General features: G+C 42.2%; 1 protein-coding gene across 1 annotated transcript; it reads right to left on the bottom strand.

Moving 5' to 3' along the window:
- Positions 1–6,079: 6,079 nt before the first annotated feature.
- Positions 6,080–12,080, bottom strand: LOC309540593 (dynein light chain roadblock-type 2). The gene is made up of 4 exons (XM_082237523.1): positions 11,937–12,080; positions 9,758–9,833; positions 8,046–8,213; positions 6,080–6,343 (listed from the first exon to the last, which is right to left on the bottom strand). The coding sequence occupies exons 1-4, from the start codon at positions 11,937–11,939 to the stop codon at positions 6,300–6,302; spliced, it is 291 nt and encodes a 96-aa protein (XP_082093649.1). The 5' UTR covers positions 11,940–12,080; the 3' UTR covers positions 6,080–6,299.
- Positions 12,081–16,613: the final 4,533 nt, after the last annotated feature.

Below are 16,613 nucleotides of genomic sequence, written 5' to 3'. Positions count from 1 at the left end.
GACAGACCCTATATGCAAACGGAAAGATTCTCAATGGCTTAAGATTTGGTCCACCCATCCCATCAGGTCCAGGTCAGAATTCCTCATCCAGAGATTTCCCCCACCCCACCCCCCAATGGGAAACTCAGTGCTTCAGACAAGGAGGAGTACAGCACATACTTTGCATTCGTGATAAACCAGGCTCTCCAGTTTAAAAGGATCACAAATCAAAATCTGGGTATCAGTTATTGACAGTCCTGTTCTACATGAATTGTCTGATCTGTTCCTGAAGATGCCTTAAACTAAAAAAGAAAAAGAAAAACAGCCTTAGCAAATAGTTTAGTATATCTTTCAGAATAAACACAAATAGAAATTTTGAGGACAGGAGCCAAAAATAATTGCTAACTGGATTAAACAAAGCAGAAAACCAATGGGCAGATATAGTGGCATAAGATTGCTGGACTTAAAAGCAGGTCTTGTGGTTGGCTGATTGATGGCTGGTTTTCAGCATATTGTATTAGACCTACACTGAATAATTGGATAATCCCTATAAAACGCAATGATTTTTCCAAAAGGTTTGTAAAGTTAACACCAAACAGTAGAATGGAAACAGGAATCTGGTTGCAGAAATTATTGGCAGAAATGTATAATGAGCAGGTTTCAGTTAACAGAAGCTTGTAGGAGAAATATATGGAGGACATAAAAAGAAAGGAAATTAAAAATACTGCTGAAATAGCAGAGTTTCTGATCTCATGCCAAGCTTTGTGACTGTTGATTTCGTAGTGCATGATTCAACATCCTTTTTTATGGGCATAAAATTTGGAACCGAGTATCTTTATGACATCCGTTAAATCCAACAAAATTTAAGGCTGCATCAATTTTTTTACAAGTTTCAATACTTCCCTGCATCACTGAAACCTTATTTAAAAATATCTGGGTATGATCCAGGTTGAGTTAAGCACTTCCACATCCCATTGATTTCAAAAGAGGATGGATATGCTGTAAAATCATGGGCATAAACTCTTTTGGATAATGTTTTCAGAACACATTAAGGTCCTTTGCTTTTTTGATTGAAAGATGACGATCGTAAAACAAATTTAACATCAAGTTCAATAGTACTTATCACTAAACCATGTATTTAGAATTGCATTTCAAAATGGGCACGTAGGAGATACTGTCTTTAAAATATCCATCATCAATTCACAAACTGTGAACATTAAAGAAAATCCATAATTTACTGTTTATTATTATTTTCTATAAAACCACTTAATTTTACAATTGAAACCTAACATTTTAAAATTTAAATTCAAAAGGAAAAACTTTACAAAAATTATCTAATTAAATCTAGAAACAAAAAATAAATATTAAAAAGGCATTATAGTTTGCATGGATGACTTAGTATGTTATATGGAATCTCACAGTTCTGTTGTTTATTTTTGTAATATGTGTCATTAGTTTATATGCTGTCTGTTATTATGTTTGTGTGTAATACATACTACAGACTACATCCAAATACTATATATAGTATATATGCTGGGCTGGATCCAGAGTTCCACCCATGAAAGTGGAGGGGTTATAAGATGCTCTGGGTTGCCCTGGGCAAGATAAAGTGACCAACCAATTTAATAAACAATAGAATAATAGAAAGGTGATCTTCCTGCATCCTCTCCCTCACAAATCTACACACCTCGCCCTCCCCCCCCCCCTGCATCTCCCAAAAGTCAGGGAACCCTGCTGAATGGACTGGACTGTGGCAGGGAAGATGACAGAAAATTGGGTGGAGGCAGTTACTGTGAGTGGGTAAAGAGCAGAGGTCGGCGACCTAAAGCCCACCTATGGCCCACGGGGGATCGTTTAACTGGCCCCCAAGCCACCCCCGAACCCTGCCACCTGCTCGGCAAGTCCCGGTGCGCTGTGCTAAAGCGGCACAGTACGGCTCAGGGACTCACTTCTGCAGCACTGGCGGGGCGGAGCCAGTGTGGTGTAGTGGTTAAGAGCGGTAGCCTCGTAATCTGGGGAACCGGGTTCGCGTCTCCGCTCCTCCACATGCAGCTGCTGGGTGACCTTGGGCTAGTCACACTTCTCTGAAGTCTCTCAGCCCCACTCACCTCACAGAGTGTTTGTTGTGGGGGAGGAAGGGAAAGGAGAATGTTAGCCGCTTTGAGACTCCTTTGGGTAGTGATAAAGCGGGATATCAAATCCAAACTCCTCCTCCTCCTCCTCTTCTTCTTCTTCTTCCTCCGCACTGGAAATAGTGTCTGCGCATGCGCACATCTCCTCTACGCCGTAACGCAAGTGTACGTATGTGTGATCCAGCCCACAGAGAGATCTCTGAGGGAGTGAAGCAGTCCAGGCTGCTTAAGCCTTGCTGACCCCTGGTATAGAGCATGCAGTATCCTGGCTCCCACTTATCAGGGTAAAGTTGCCTTTTAAAGAAGAAAGTAGTGAGGCATAACTGTGAACTGAAGTCGCAATGTACAACTGAGATGCTTTTACAATTTCCAAAGCAAAGTCAGAATTTTGTCTTATGAAATCAGATGCAGTACTCCTGTGTATCAAGTTCACAAGCTTCTCAACCTGGCAATGTCCCACCTTTGTTATCTCCCCCCACCCAAAAGAAACTGAACTCAGATCCCCCAAAACCAAATCGTTATTGTATCAATTAAGACCAACAAATCCCCCCCCCCGCGCTCCAACAGTCTACGCAAATAAATAATAGGAATAAAACTTTACATTTTGTGGAAATCACAAAAGCTGTTTGTAATTTGTTGTTGGGTCAGTTCCATGGGTGCAAGAAAACAGTTGGAAGTTCTTTGAGACAAATCATGAAAGAATGTATTAAACAAATAAATTATAATACATTGCATAATGCAATCAAGTTTCACAGTCCTGAAACAGCTCTCAGATATGCCCTGCCCAAAGACGATTTGCGATGAAAGGCTAGTTGATATTTCCTTAGTAATCGCTGTAACTTTTGATTACATTAAATGTAATAGTTTCCATTGACCTAATTGTATCCAAGATCTTTGAATGTCCCTATAGAAAAATCCTATTAAACTTACTCCGTGCAAACAGGAGAGGGAAGAAAAACATTTATGTTGAAATGGTTTGAAAGTTTAACCTTTTGACATATTTGGGAACAGTGATCAAGGACAAACCTCGTCTTTTGCAGTAAAAACAATTCTCTGGCATATCCCTTAGCCTCAGACTGAATATTTTGCTATATTATCCCTTGGTAGAACATGTTTCCTGCCTTTCCTGCATTTGTCATTTTGATTATTAATCTTTTCAAGACAAAGACAAGTTTCTTTCCCATCTTGCATGGAATAAAGCATATGTGTGGGTGCAAATACATTTTAAAAACCTTATGAAGTAATAGTTACCTGTTAACCTTTAGGGTGTGTTTAAAGAGTGGCACAAGGGAAATAAAGTATTTTTCCATCCTTTCAATGCATATGTTTGAACAAAGTGTAAGTTTCAACCCATATTAGTGAACCTCAGTATCAAACACATCTATTCACCTGTGGTTCCAAGGGCATTCCATACTTTGCAATAGCTCCTCCCACTAGCTCTGGCAGGTAGTTTCTCATCTTCTGACCTCACTTAGTGGGAGGAGACATCTCACCCTCCAGGCCAGGCTGTCCTCTTGTTTTGGTCAGGTTTTGGCTGAGTTCCCTAATAACCAGCCACCTTTCCCTTTCTAGAACCTCACCCTGCCCTCCCCGATTTTTTCTTGGATTACAATATTTTTCCGTGTATAAGACGCCCCCATGTATAAGAAAATCTCCTATTTTGGGAGACTCAAAATTCAGAAAATGGGGGAAGATTGCCAGAATTTTTGAGGGGTTTTTTGTTTTTGTTTTTTGCAGAGGAGAGCCCAGAGTGCTTGAGCTTTTTTTGGGGGGGGGGGGATTTGCCGAAAAATGCTATCCTGCCGGAGCGGCACTGAAAGTCACACACACCACTAAAAATATCTATTGACTGCCCGCTCTGAGCCAGCAGTCGCCAGTCACCCTTCCAGTTGACGCAGCAGCAGCCAACGGACAGTGGACCTTGCCGCTGTTACCAATCACCACTGAAACTCTCCCGATCGTGGCTAAAAGCAATCACCCGTTCTGCCAAGGCACTATCCGTGTATAAGATATGTTCAAACATATGCATTGAAAGGATAAGCCCCCTTTTGGGGGGCTTTGTTTTGGGATGAAAAAACCTCGTCTCATACACAGTAAAATGCGGTACTTTCAAATACCTATTTCTTTACTTCATGCCTCTCCCCAAAATCTGGTATGGGTCAAGCTGGGAAGACATATAGTAAGCCATGGGGCCTGTAGTACTAATAATAGCTGGTTTCGCAGATTGTGCCCTCTCAACAAAGGGCAGACACATAATAGCTTGTGTTGTTTAAGCAGATAAGCGGGGAAAAACACTATCAACAGGATGGAGGTCCCAATGTGATTCCTAATCCCTCTTCACCCCAACCCTAGAATCAGCAGAGACAGAATTCCTGTCCACTATAGCTAGCAGGATGGGACACAGGTGGCGCTGTGGTCTAAACCACTGAGCCTAGGGCTTGCTGATCAAAAGGTCAGCAGTTTGAATCCCTGAGATGTCATTACATGTATCTGAATCAGAATTGTTTCTGGAATTTTTTTTTTCCTACCTTGTAGAAATATGGTGCATAAAAACCACAGCATGTGTACATCCTAAAAATGTGGCATGTTCAATAGGAGAAGCTTTATGTGTGTGTTTGTGGAATTAAGAGCTTTTAGTAAGCGGGATTTTTTTTCTTTTTGTAATGTGAGCTTAAATTATTTAAATCATCAGCTAAGGCTTGACACCATTTGACTGTGAATTATATCTGAGTTATTGTTTTTTCCTTTTCTAATGCTTTATTATGACAATCACATTTTGTAAGACTTACGCTGTAACACACATCTAGATCATGCATTTTAATGTTCCACAAATAAACTGAATGAATTTGAAGTTAGAATTTGACTTTTTTCTAAATCAAAATGTAAACACTTTTTTATGAATGATGAAATGTTATTGAAATGTTTAGATTACTAGAAATGAAATATTTATTAAGTGATGAAAACAGAAGCTTCAAGGAAGTTGTAGAAATTCCCTAAGTTTGGTAATAATAATAATAATAATAATAATAATAATAATAATAATAATAATACCCCACCCATCTGGCTGTTTCCCTAGCTACTTTGGGTGGCTCCCAACAGAATATTAAAACACGATAAAACATCAAACATTAAAAACTTCCCTAAGAAGTTACTAAGCATTTAACCGTCCCCACCTTTCAGTTCAATGAAGCCCACTACAGAAATAGCGTACCTCAATATTATCTTAAAACATACTGCTTTGCTAAGTGAATGCCTGCAAAGAGATCACATTCTGTCTTGCTGCACATCTCTGTGATGAAACAGAATCGCCCTCTTCAAGCACTTCTGCTTAAGAGATCTTCACTGTGCTCGAGTCCTTTGTTTCCGTCCTTCTTCAGCAGTGCTCCATACATTCCTTTGAAATAATTCCCTCACTAGGTTCCTCACGCAGCCTGAACCTGCTTGAGTACTGCTGGAAGTAAGCCCCACTGAGTTCAATGCAATAAGCTTGCAGCCTTGGTTCAGAACTTGTGGTCCCTGTCATATTTCCAGTAGTTTGTTTTACATTTCACTTCTATCTGTAAACTACTGATAAACGTTTATTTCATACAGGCATCCAAAACATTGTGAGCCACTGCACAAAGAGTAACTGCAGGAAAAGCATGTTTAGCTCTATCAGAAAAAAGCATCATTCTAAGCAGCTCACTATATTACTGAATTCACTTACTTTGGGCACAATCAATCTGAAGTTGGAAAACTTGAGCATATCAATCCCACTGGAATCAAAGGGACTTAATAATCCTGTTTAACGTCAGCTGAAATGCAACCATTATTTAATTCTGCATTCCCTACTTCCAACTGTTTACATGAAAACTGCTTTGAGAGCTGTTTTTATTAGAGTTCCAGCCGTAGCCTTAGCTCTGTGCTTCATTATTTCAAAAGATTTATTTAATTTTATAACACATGTCTCAATCAATGTTAACACATGCTTTAAGCATTTAAGTTTATTGTCCTTTAAGCAGTTAGACACACATTTTCATTAATTCAGTTACAAATACAATGCATTTGCACACGTGAGAGATTTTAGCTTGCAAACTTTCTGACAAGTTACTGGAAAAGTTTCTTAGTGGTATGCTACAACATTGTATAGCTGTAGTAAATGTTATTTTAAAATTGTAGCACAGTTCCCATAAAATTTGTGTGGTTGGTTTATTCGCAAGGATTTTGGATAACGATCAGAAGATATTCCTTATCTGTGGAAAAAGATAATAAACAACTTGTTACAGCTTGTTCTATTTTGGCTATTCCTTATTTTTACAATATACATTTCAAAATAGTTCTATAAGACAAATATTTTCATAGTTATAATGTTTTGTTGTATTTGGTGAATCCTTTTCCCAATATTGATTGTTAACTATTTGGGGGGATTGATTTTGGGCAAAATAATAAAGACCACTGCCTGTGCCCACTCAGTAGACAACATGAAACACTTCAAAAAATAGTAACAGCCATTGTTTATCAAATACCATATTGATGTACAAACGCAAGTACTAAAAGCTAAAATCAAATCTGTCTTATGTTAGATTGGTGGTTTGGGAGTCATTTGTCACCAACAGTGGTTGTTCCTCACATCTAGGAAATAGTCTTATACCAGATCTAACAATTTTCTCGTCTAGTCAGGCACAGCAATCAGCTATAGTCTGGCCTTGCCACACAACATGATGATAATAATGATAATAATAATAATAATAATAATAATAATAATAATAATAATAATAATTTTTTATTTATATCCCGCCCTCCCCAGCCAAGGCCAGGCTCAGAGCGGCTTACAAGCAATAATAAAAACAAGATGAATGATTACAACTTAAAAACAAAAATAAAATACAACATTAAAATAATGGAACATTAAAATATTAAAATGTAGCCTCATTGCAGGAGAAGGAAAAGAAAAAAGAAAATGGGGGGGAGGGAATCAAATTGGCTCCAAGCCAAAGGCCAGGCGGAACAACTCTGTCTTACAGGCCCTGCGGAAAGAAATCAGATCCTGCAGGGCCCTGGTCTCATGAGACAGAGCGTTCCACCAAGTTGGGGCCAGTGCTGAAAAGGCCCTGGCTCTGGTTGAAGCCAATCTAACTTCCTTAGGGCCTGGGACCACTAGGGTGTTGTTATTTATGGACCTTGAGGCTCTCCGTGGGGCATACCAGGCGAGGCGGTCCCGTAGGTACGAGGGTCCTAGGCCGTGAAGGGCTTTAAAGGTCAAAAGCAGCACCTTAAATCTGACCCTGTACTCCACCGGGAGCCAGTGCAGCTTGTAAAGCACTGGATGAATATGCTCCCATGGCAGAGACCCCGTGAGGAGCCTCGCTGCAGCATTCTGTACCCGCTGGAGTTTCTGGGACAGCTTCAAGGGCAGCCCCGCATAGAGCGAATTACAGTAGTCAAGCCTGGAGATGACTGTCGCATGGATCACTGTGGCCAGGTCGGGGCGGGAAAGGTAAGGGACCAACTGCTTGATGCGGCGAAGGTGGAAAAATGTCGCCTTGGCTGTTGCTGTAACTTGCGCCTCCATGATAGATGGATAAATGCTGGGCCCTCTCTATTTAAGCCCGGGGCGCCCATACTTTTCTCAAAGAGGGCCAGATTTGATGAAGTGAACATGTGTGAGGGCCAACCAAAGTTGCTTTTAGGATTGAAGTTGCTGAGCTTTTTTTTTAACCCCAGGACATATATACTGCCACGGGGGCTGGATTGGGCCCCGAAACGGACTTTGGACATGCTTGATTTAAGCAATTAAAGGATCTGAAGGCAAGCACATCCCTTATGCTTTTATCTTCCTAGCTGAAACAGGAAGACGGATATCTAACATCAGCATTGGAGCAATGAAAGGGACCTCAAAAGCTACCCACACAGCAGTAAGAGCAATATTTTCTTTTGGAAGACAAAATATATTACCTGGGGCAACCATGATTTCATGTTTCTTTGATCTAATCCTGAGAAAGGTCAGATCATTCTGAGGATCGATATCTCTCACTGTGCTTTTTGCTTTCATCGTGAGCTGATGAAGGAGACCTGCGTATTGTACTGTAGTTGAGTTGTCGAGAGTGGTTCTGATTGGGATGCCTGAAAAGGAAGTAATTTGCTGCTTTAGGATTAAACAGGGCAACATCAGAACCAAACTGCATCTAAGGTTAAGGACACTTCTGAAAAAGCCATTTTTACTCTGGGGAAAGAACAGCCAATCAGCAACTGTTACAGGTGAGGAGAGACACTTAAACCAAAAAGAAGGGACGCCTAGTTGGGAAGTAAGCTGCCAGACCCTACTACATGCATTTTAATGAGATTTCAGTAGCCTATGAGACAACGGTTGTAGACCAAGATTGTCAGGCTGTAATCAAAATTACTTGGGCAAACCCTATGAAAAATAGTTTTCAACAACCTTCTCCATGCAGCTTGATATCCACTACTGCTTAATAACTATTACCAATGGTTACTAGCCAAAATAAGTATGTTTTACCTCCACTGCCAGAGGAATTATGCTTTTAAATATTAGTGTCTGAGAATCACAACCAGAGTGTGTGCTATTGTACTCAGGTCCTGCTTACAAGCTTCCCACAGGCATCTAGTTGGCCACTGTGAAAACAGGATGCTGGACTAGAAGGGTTATTTGCCTGATCCAGCAGGTTGCTCTTAGAGACCTTCCAGGTGTCCATATTTTCCAGGGCAGTCCAAGATTTTCAGAAGCCATCCAGGTTTCTGATCTGATCCCAGAATGCCCCACTTTTCCTTAGGATGTCCCTATTTTCATCGGAGAAATGTTGGAGGGTATGAAGTTATGCAACTCCTGAGCCAAGGAAATAACTATATAACCTCTAGAAGACATCTGAAGGAAGTTTAATTGGTGGTGTATGTATAAATAAATAAATAAATAAATAAAGGAATAGGACATCCCTATTTTCATTGGAGAAATGTTGGAGGGTATGCCCTTATGTTCATTAGGGAGAGACATCTGGAGATACTGTAAAACCTACTACTGGAGTAGGCATGTGAATCTTTCCTCAAGAATCTCAGTATTTTGGTTAACTAGACAAATAGCTACAAAAATAATAAATGCTCACAGACACTTGAGATCATTAGAGTAGTTACATACTGGGTGAAACCCCAACTTCCAGTAAATGGGAATGCTGCCACCAATTTCAAAAAAACATAATTTTATCCAGTGCTTTTAAATGTGTGTGTGTGTGTGTTGGTACTCCCCATGAAGTTGTTAAAGTAAGTGCCACTCTTTTAACATTGGTGGAAAGGGAAGTGTCGGTACTGTGTACCCTTTAGTACCCCCAGAAAAAAAGCACTGGTTTTATCCACTGTGTTAAAGTGGCAAAAGTATCTTAAAAAACAGAGCATTTGTGAACTTGAAGAAAATGCTGAGGCCTCACACACAAATCACAAAGTCCCCATCAGCCTCTTGATATCAAATAAACTATTCACACTGATGACTTCTGCAGATTAAAAGAAACCAGTCCTCAGCTTTAGATTCAAATTGTAAATTAGAATAACCAACTTAGCTTAAAGTAGATTTCAAATAGCAAAAGAAAAATTCCAAAAAGCATATTTTTGTACAAAGCGTTGAATGTACTTCTGAGAACACCCAAAAGGCAGATCTTTACCTTCTGCATTTACGACAATAGTTCCAATAACTCCTTTATGTGACTGGATCCTCTTTAAAGTTTCTTCTACCTCTGCCTGCAAAAGAAGCAAAATCACTGTAACAAAATGTGAGCACTAGCCCGTAAAATTTGGGCAGCAGCCAATATTTCTAACCAATTTGGTCTCCAGCTCCAGAACATGGGATAGTATCCCACTAAATCAAAATCAGAGCAGACTCACTGAAATTAATAAAGTTAGTCATAACCATTAATTTCATTGGGTCTCCTTTAACATTGGATCCAGCCCACTGAACTAGCTACTAAATTAACAGCAATGGAGCACTTGTGGAGGGAGCCCTGTTGCAGAGTAGCATCGGGAATTATGGCATCCCGCTGAAGGCACTAGGGAACAAGGCTGCTCTGCATTAGTGGGGCAAGTCAGAAGGGACATGCTCATAGTGAAGCAAGAGAGGTGCTATGTTAAAGGGTAGATGGTAAAATGGAGGCTTAAAATGCCATCTATATTTTTCTTTAAAACCCAGCATTAAGACAGCCACCTGCAGCACCCTCTACTCCCACATATAGTAGTCTGCTCATGTGGGGTTTCCTGCTACCAACACCCTGATAGCAGCAATACTGAGAGCAGAAAGCCGCACTCACAAGTTGATAAGAAACCAGATGGGTTGACTCCTTAAAATCCAAGTTAAACTCAAGCTTTGGTTGATTTACCCAGGCAAGAACCAGCATACAATGGTACCTTGGGTTACATACGCTTCAGGTTACATACACTTCAGGTTACAGACTCCGCTAACCCAGAAATAGTACCTCGGGTTAAGAACTTTGCTTCAGGATGAGAACAGAAATCGTGCAGTGGTGGCGCGGCAGCAGCGGGAGGGCCCATTAGCTAAAGTGGTGCTTCAGGTTAAGAACAGTTTCAGGTTAAGAACAGACCTCCAGAACGAATTAGGTTCTTAACCCGAGGTACCACTGTACCTGCTTACACAAATAACTTGTGTTCAATTTGCTCCTGGATGCAAAAAAAATTACATGACTCATAAATAGAAGGATGGAACCCGCCCCCCCAAAAAAATTAAGCAATGGTTCCACAAGATTTGAGAGAGAGTAGTCCTATAATAAGTAATCCATTAGTGATGGCACTGTACTTATTTATAATTTTCTGAAAGACTGAATATCAACTGAGAAAAGTGCCAGCATATTATAAAGCAGGCTTCCTCAAACTTGGCCCTCCAGATGTGTTGAGACTACAATTCCCATCATCCCTGACCACTGGTCCTGCTAGCTAGGGATCCTGGGAGTTGTAGGCCAAAAACATCTGGAGGGCTGAGTTGGAGGAAGCCTGTTATAAAGCAATGGTAATAACTGTAAAAGTCTAATCCAGTTTACAGGAAAGGTGTGTTTGTGGGGGGGGGGTTATCTATCTCTTATATCTGTAAGTCCCAAAGTAGCTTACAAGTTAAAGGCAATAAAAACAGCAAGTATCAAAACAATTATGTCAATCATGTCTTTAATATTTTTTCATCTTCCCTCCCAATCCCTCTTTCTTTTTAGTGAGCCTCAGAGCAGGGACTGTCTTATGGCTGTTATCTGCAAGCCATGTTGAAAGCCTTATTTGTCCTTCTGCACAACTATTAAAAAGGTGGAGAAGCCCCGCCCTCATTGTTTGCACTTCGCCATCCTAACAGTTGCGCTCAAGAAGACCTACCTGCCCTGTTCTTCACTCTACACCAGGTTACAGGCCACTGGTCCATCTAATGCAGTGTGGTCCACCCCCACCCCACCCCACCCCCTTTCCAGGCGGAGGACCAACAACTTTCCCCCACCTGGAGATGCCAGAGGCTCAACCTAGAGCGTTCTGCATGCTAAGCTGATGCTGTACCAGAGAGCTCAGGCCTTTCCCCTATATAGGAACCCAGATACCGAGTCAGACCATGGATCCACGTCAGCTCGGTGTTACCTGCACTGATCGGCAGCGGCTCTCCCAGGTTTCTGACAGGAGCCTCTCCCAACCCTCCTTGGAGATGTGGGGAGGGGGCAGGTGCCCTTCTCCTCCCACTCGCTTGAAATCTCCAGATCTACCTTGGCTGCCCCACCCCCCCCTTTTCCCCTACCTATACAAACCCGGCAAGCTCGCCGCCTCTCCCCTGAACCCCATAACAGCATAAGCTCCCCCTCCCCTCACCATGGCTCCGCTGGGAAGGCTCAAAGGCGGCAGCGCTTCAGCAGGCCTGCGTTGCTATGGAGCTTTGCCTGCAAGCGCAGGGCTGGGCGAGAGGAAGGGCCCGGAAGTGAGGGGGCGGGTCCTAGAGAGCCGTCATTCTCAGAGTTCTGCTGCGCCCGCCTGTTTTCAGCCTCCCTTTTGCTTGCTTTGCAAGGAGGGAGGGAAAACTGTGCTTATTTAGGGAGCAGCGGAGCGGTAATGGCAGGAGCGGCGCGAGCTTCTTTGTTGCAGTTTTGCCTTTTCCCTTAAATCGGTCCACCCCCCTTTTTTCTTTTTGGAAAGGGAAATGTTTTAGCGCGCTGTTCTATTTCCCCCCTTCCTTCCCTCCCTCGCCTGCTTTCTCCTTTCCCTTACAGGGAGGAAAAACAGCCTAGAAAACGGACTTGTTCTCCTTTCTCGCGCGATAAAGCCAACTTCCTTGTTATGAAGCCTCCGTATAAAACAAAAAAAAAGCACCTACAGTGGTTCCTCCAGTCGCATGAGCGGGAAAAGCAGGGCTCCTCCGTGGAGCTGCCTAGAGACTTCCCTTCCCTCTCCCGGACAGAGACGCTTGCTTCGAAGTGAAGAGGGGGTGGAAATTGCCATGCCTTTAAAGCCCCGTTTGCTCCATTCTCTGTGTTTGTCCTCCCTTCTCTCTGTGTTGTCTGTCTCTACTATTTTCTCCTCCCCACCCTTGAACTCTCCTCAAGTCTCCCCTTGTCCCTTTGCTTTTTCACACATCTGTTCCCCCAACCCTAAACATCATTATTTGCTGCTGTTTCATTTTTCTTCCCTCGCACCCACTGGCAGAAAAGAAAAGGGGGGGAGTGTTTTTGTTTTTATTTACTGATGGTGTTTATATTGTTGGTTTCCCCTAAATAGCTTCCCTGTTCCCTCCATATTAAAAATGAAAAATAAAGGAGGCTAGCTCTTTGTTTCCTTGCCCCACCCTTCAATAAAAAGGTAGGATTGGGGCTTTCAAGGGGCATCGTCTGTGTTGCAATAGGGGTTAATGGAGGAGGAAGATTTAACTGGCTGCCTTATACTTTCTTAACTTGAGGCTTCTTGAGTTGAGGTACCTTCATTGCAGGGGGTTGGACTAGATGACCCTCTGAGGTTTCTTCCAAATCTGTGATTCTGTGATAATCTCACAGTAGTAGTCTCAAACTCCACTTCCAACTCTGCCCTCAGCTTTCTATCTCTCTTTCTCTCCTCTTCTTGACTTCTCAAGACAGCAAAACAGTTTTTCTGCACTGCTAGGATGCTTCCCATTTCCCCTTTAAAGCAGCTCCTTGGGCAAAAAACTACACACTTTCAAAAGTTAGGATTGCCTCAAAAATGGGAGACAGCTCTGCCAACGTTTGAGGCAAAACACTGGATGGGATAGATGGGATGGGATGGAGGGGGAGCTTCTGAAAGGACACTGCAACCCTCGCCCAATCTATTCAGAAGTGAATCCCATTCACTTCAGTGGGACTCACTGCCACTAGGATTGTAGATTTTGCAAAGAAGATAGGAAGTGGGGAAAGCAAACCAGGGAGGCAGTGAAGAAAGAAAAATGGGGGGGACACTAAGACTGAAGTAGCCCGTGTGTGTGTGTTGGCTCTTGTGGATTCATGACAACTGAAACTGCCATCCTGAGTGAAAGTGGAAGATGCAGGGAACCAAACAGCTAGTGAAGGATGAGTATTAGGCATCTGAAGTCACAGTGTAAGCCTAGCCATGTTTACTAGGAAGCCGGGGGGGGGGTACGGGACCTCGGGGTAACTGAGTTACCTTACCTTGATTTTTTTTAATTATATACAGGGTGAGTCCTTTAAAAGAGGCCCTGTGAGTACACATGTTCCATGGGGCCTCTTCTAAAAGACTCACCCTTTATATTGTATGGAACAGATATACACCCAATGCCCAAGGCAAAAATCCACCTGTATCTCTAATCAATAAAGTTGTTGGCCAGATCATTGTCTGCTTGTGTTTATTAATCACATCTTATATTTAGCCACTGCCCGGAGTGTGGGTTTGTGCCACTACAATCAATCAGTATCTGTCTGTCTGTCTGTCTATCTATCTATCTATCTATCTATCTGTCTGTCTGTCTGTCTATCACCTTGTGGTAAGTTTCCCCATCTTTTTTTCCAGAAAAAAAGCACTGCTCAGAACTCGTCTTGAAGCCTGCCCATATCTCCAGCAACCATTTTTTCCAGCAACCATTTTTTTGGTATTGCTAGCCTTAGCAACAATATCCATCTCTCTCTGTGTTTGTCAGCCTACCTTTCTTTAAAAAATATATAAAATAGCAATCCAATTCAAAACACAAAACCCAAAATATACTTAAAAGCTGTTATGCAAATCATTGCTGATGGCAACTTAAGAGTCAACGTGACTTTGGTGATAAATGGTGGTTAAGTTTCTTTTGAGAATATTGGTCTTGAGGTAATTTATGTCAGCATCGCCCTAGAGCCAGTGCGCCAACTGGACTCATGTGCCTCAACCCCGACTGGGCTGGGCGAGCTGGGTAGCACCGCCAGAGACCTCCTTCCCGCAGGAAACGGTCACAGTGCTGTGGACTCACAGCTTAGAGCTGAGAGCACCGGATTCACTGTCTCAATAATTCAGTCGTTGCGCAGCAGAGTTTTGCAGTCTTGCAGAGTCTAAACCACTCAGAGAGCAGCTCTGTAAAATATCTTCCTTTTATTCTATAACTACAACTATGGTACAAAACTATATACAGAGCTAAGTATTCTGAGCATAAAGCAATGCTACACTGAGAGTCTGCAGCTGCTCTTAGCAGCAATCTAATCTCTAGGATCTCTAACACTCTCTCCGATACACTGACTGACTGACTCTCTCTCACACACACAGATATGTTGCTGGGCAGAATAAGTAAATAGGCAGGACACGCCTCCTCTTCTCTGTGGAGAGTCAGCAGAAATCATCAGGAGATGGTCAGGAGATTCTTGGGTATGGGAGGGGTGAAATCTCCTCATCCTCCCCCATTTCATCCGACCATTTCAAGAATCTTTAACATAACTGCAATTTACACATACACTCCAAAAGTTGTTCTCTGCTTACAACCTTGGTTAACATATTTGCAGGTATCTCTCTTCCCAGCATATAACACACTTTTACAATACCATTGAATAAGCAGCTTCTGGAAAAATCTTCACACACATTTCTTCCTTTCAGATACAAATTGACATTTCTAACTAGGCAGATTTGAACAAACCATTTTCAGAACTCAAATACACGCTTTCCTTCAAATATCAGGTAAGGAAATAAATAAAGCGTTTTGTGCTACTACTCTCAGCACACTTCATGCTTGGTTTAAAAACCCCACCAGAGTTGCTTGTGACCGCAGTCTTTGCAAACTCTTCAGAAAACCTTTTCGGTGGTACACCCTTGGTTGTTCTCTCGGATCTGCGCAAAACTCTCTGATCCTCTTGTTCTGGTGCTTCCTCCTCTTTAGGAGAATGGGGAGCTAAAGTATATAAAGCTGCTAAGTCTGAGTCAGCGTCAGACTCACATGAGGCTTTTGAGCTCTGATAATCTGTGCCATCATCTGGAACTACATTGGCATCAGGATTATCACCACCAACATTTGCCTCTCTCTTAACTTTCTTTGCCCCTTTTGCACCATCATCACAAATGGGATGGCACTGAAAAACGCCAACTCTGTCCCATTGTGGATTGTCATCAATACTCCTGGTCAGCCTTATGGTTTTCGTGTCTGTGATCAGAACACGATAAGACCCTTTCTCATATCCTAGGAAAATACCATGTTCTCCACGCTTGCTCAGTTTTGTCACCTTGCGAGGTGTGCACCCAAACCTCCGAACCAAAAATTTTAAAATGCTTTACACATGGCTTTCTTCCGTGAAGCATCTCATATGGGGTGCAATTTACACCAGACTGGTACCTCCTGTTATACACGTGACAGAAAAACGAAAGAGCTTCAGCCCAATAGGGATTGGGCAGCCCCGAATCATGTAACAGCATTCTGATTCCTTGCTGCAGGGTCTGGTTCACTCTCTCACATAAACCATTCTGCCAGGGTGATCTGGGCGTGGCGGTCCTATGCTCAATGCCCTGTTCAGAAAGAAAACTCTCAAACTCTTCTGAACAAAACTCTCCACCCTTGTCTGTGAAAAAACAACGTACATTCTCATTATGTACATTTCTGAGCCATTTACAAAACTGGCGAAACTTGGTAAAGGCTTCAGACTTTTTCTGCAGCACATAGACCCAAACATATTTTGAATAGGAGTCTATCAGAACCATAAAAAACCTTGAATTGCCTCTAGAGAGTGCTAGAGGCCCCACTAAGTCTGCATGAATGACTTCATATGGTTTCTTGGCCTCTCTCCCAGACTCTGTACCTTTGGGAGCTTGCCTTGCCTTACTCTCTGCACAAGAAACACATTTCATGTGGTAGGGACATTCTTTTAACCTCATACCCTGAACCATATCAGGCATTTTTGCCACAGCCTGGAAATTCAGATGAGCATAAATTCGATGATAATAATGAATACATTGGTCATGCAACTTCTCATTCTTATCTACAGATAAATTGCAACACTCTTTCTCAGTTGCTTCTGCAGTGCCTGTACCTGAAACAAAAGGCAATTGGTACAATCCATTTACACATTTTGCATACAGAAT

Source organism: Podarcis vaucheri (genome assembly GCF_965113315.1).
Source record: "Podarcis vaucheri genome assembly, chromosome: 9".
NCBI classification, from domain to species: domain Eukaryota; kingdom Metazoa; phylum Chordata; class Lepidosauria; order Squamata; family Lacertidae; genus Podarcis; species Podarcis vaucheri.
This window is presented reverse-complemented; position numbering and strand designations above follow the sequence as displayed.

Coding starts and splice junctions, on each gene's coding strand:
- LOC309540593 (XM_082237523.1), bottom strand. Junction 8,214..9,757: donor TATTGTCGTAAATGCAGAAG/GTAAAGATCTGC, acceptor CTTCCTTTTCAG/GCATCCCAATCAGAACCACT. Junction 6,344..8,045: donor TGAAATCATGGTTGCCCCAG/GTAATATATTTT, acceptor CTTTTTCCACAG/ATAAGGAATATCTTCTGATC.